This window comes from Carica papaya, chromosome 5 (assembly GCF_054855325.1).
Source record: "Carica papaya isolate Zhongbai chromosome 5, ASM5485532v1, whole genome shotgun sequence".
Classification (NCBI taxonomy): domain Eukaryota; kingdom Viridiplantae; phylum Streptophyta; class Magnoliopsida; order Brassicales; family Caricaceae; genus Carica; species Carica papaya.
This window is the reverse complement of record NC_142313.1, coordinates 3568787-3570395: the sequence shown is the minus strand read 5'-3', so window position 1 is coordinate 3570395 and position 1609 is coordinate 3568787. Positions and strand designations below refer to the sequence as shown.

Sequence of the window (1609 nt, the reverse complement as noted above, 5' to 3'; positions counted from 1 at the left end):
TGTTGACTTTAGGTCCATAAATATAACACCATCGGACCCCATTTCGAAGAATTTCAATTTCTTTATGCGTTGTTGGTCAATTTTAGCGGCTCGTGTTTTAGGTAAATGACATTAACTAGTTTGTTGTTTGTCCACGGAAGCAACTTGACACTATTGGATGGTTTCGAGTGGTTAGGAAACTTAATATTTATGTATCACATGCATATATCAATTTTTATAAACAAAAATTATATTTTAAGTAAGATATAATTTCCAAATAGTTTGAACGAATTTCTGTGCGGTTCATTTCTCCAATTAGATAACACGCAAATCATCCTACCGCGAAAGTGTCAGAACTAAAATCAATTAATTAACTAGTTATATTAGAGATTAATCAACCAAGGGCAATTTTGTAATTTTACAAGGTCAGTTGTAATTAAGTCCAATCTTGAGATTAGTTGTGGATTAACTCTTAATACGGGATTAGTTGTAATTAAATCGGGTATAAATGTCCAGAAGCAATTAATGACAATACAGAAAGTCATTTTCTTTCTCAAGTCGATCACGTCCTCTCTCTCCTCTCTAATGACTAAAGATTTTTTTATTCTTGATTTCTTGATCCGTAATCGGTCTTCAATCTCTTAATCCACACATATCAGGTTTCTCAACACTAGTAAGAAAATAAATCTAATATACGTATATGTAATTTAACTCCAGCGAAATGATCCACGCAATGTGGAAGAAGAAACCTCTGAAAAAGAAAATTTTCTTTTCTTTTTCCTCTTGTAGTCAATTTGCTTACAAACCAAACAGATCATTATTTGAAAATGATCATCAATGGTGAACACAGAACGCAGCATGTTTTTACAAGGTTGAGTATTCTGAGTTATTCATCAAGAGAATAAAAAATCATACGACTATTTCCCCCCCCAAAAAGAACCAAGACGATCGAATTAAGAAATTTTCTTTTTCTTTTTCAAGCATTTATGAATCTTTTTAATCATAATTAAACGGAAATCATATAGAGAGAATACATAGTTAGTACCCGAACATGCCTTACGCGCCGGTTACGCAGCAGAACATTCTGTGGCTCCCAAATCTCACAAGTTGCTGCTTCCGCTCAACGTGAGGGAGTGATGGAAACGCATCGTACGAAAGATCGTCTGTCGTTGTAAAATCTCCGACAGATCTATGTCGCTTATGAGTGCCGACGACGTTGCCGGCCTCCGCGTAGAAACTACGGCCGATTCTGTCCTTCGACGACGTCGAATCGTCATAATCATAACCGGTGTGACCGCCATTGAGGTAGAAATCGGCGATGTTTATAGGTCGGGATACGTCGGCCGACAGACTATCGTAGGTCCGGCGAGTTTTGTTCTTCCTGATTGCCTTATAAACCATAGGTATTATACCTTCCATGTCCGTACCTTTTGATCTCCTACTAATCAGTATTTATCTTCTTCTTCTCGTAAGAAGAAGATGAAGAAGACAACAGAGGAAGAAGGTGAAGAAGGAAAGAAGAGAGAGTCAGAGTGTTTTTAGGAGACGAAGAAAATGAGTGGCTTCTGATTTTGAGTCATGGGGGTTGTTAACGTTGATTAATATTTATAATTTTAAAAAAATATTTTAT

The 1609-nt window shown here is 36.3% G+C and overlaps 1 protein-coding gene across 1 annotated transcript; it reads right to left on the bottom strand.

Moving 5' to 3' along the window:
• Positions 1–1035: 1035 nt before the first annotated feature.
• On the bottom strand, positions 1036–1398 carry LOC110808430 (uncharacterized). The gene has a single exon (XM_022033928.2). The coding sequence runs from the start codon at positions 1396–1398 to the stop codon at positions 1036–1038; it is 363 nt and encodes a 120-aa protein (XP_021889620.1).
• Positions 1399–1609: the final 211 nt, after the last annotated feature.

Coding starts and splice junctions, on each gene's coding strand:
- LOC110808430 (XM_022033928.2), bottom strand. CDS start 1,398: ATGGAAGGTATAATACCTATGGTTTATAAGGCAATCAGGAAGAACAAA.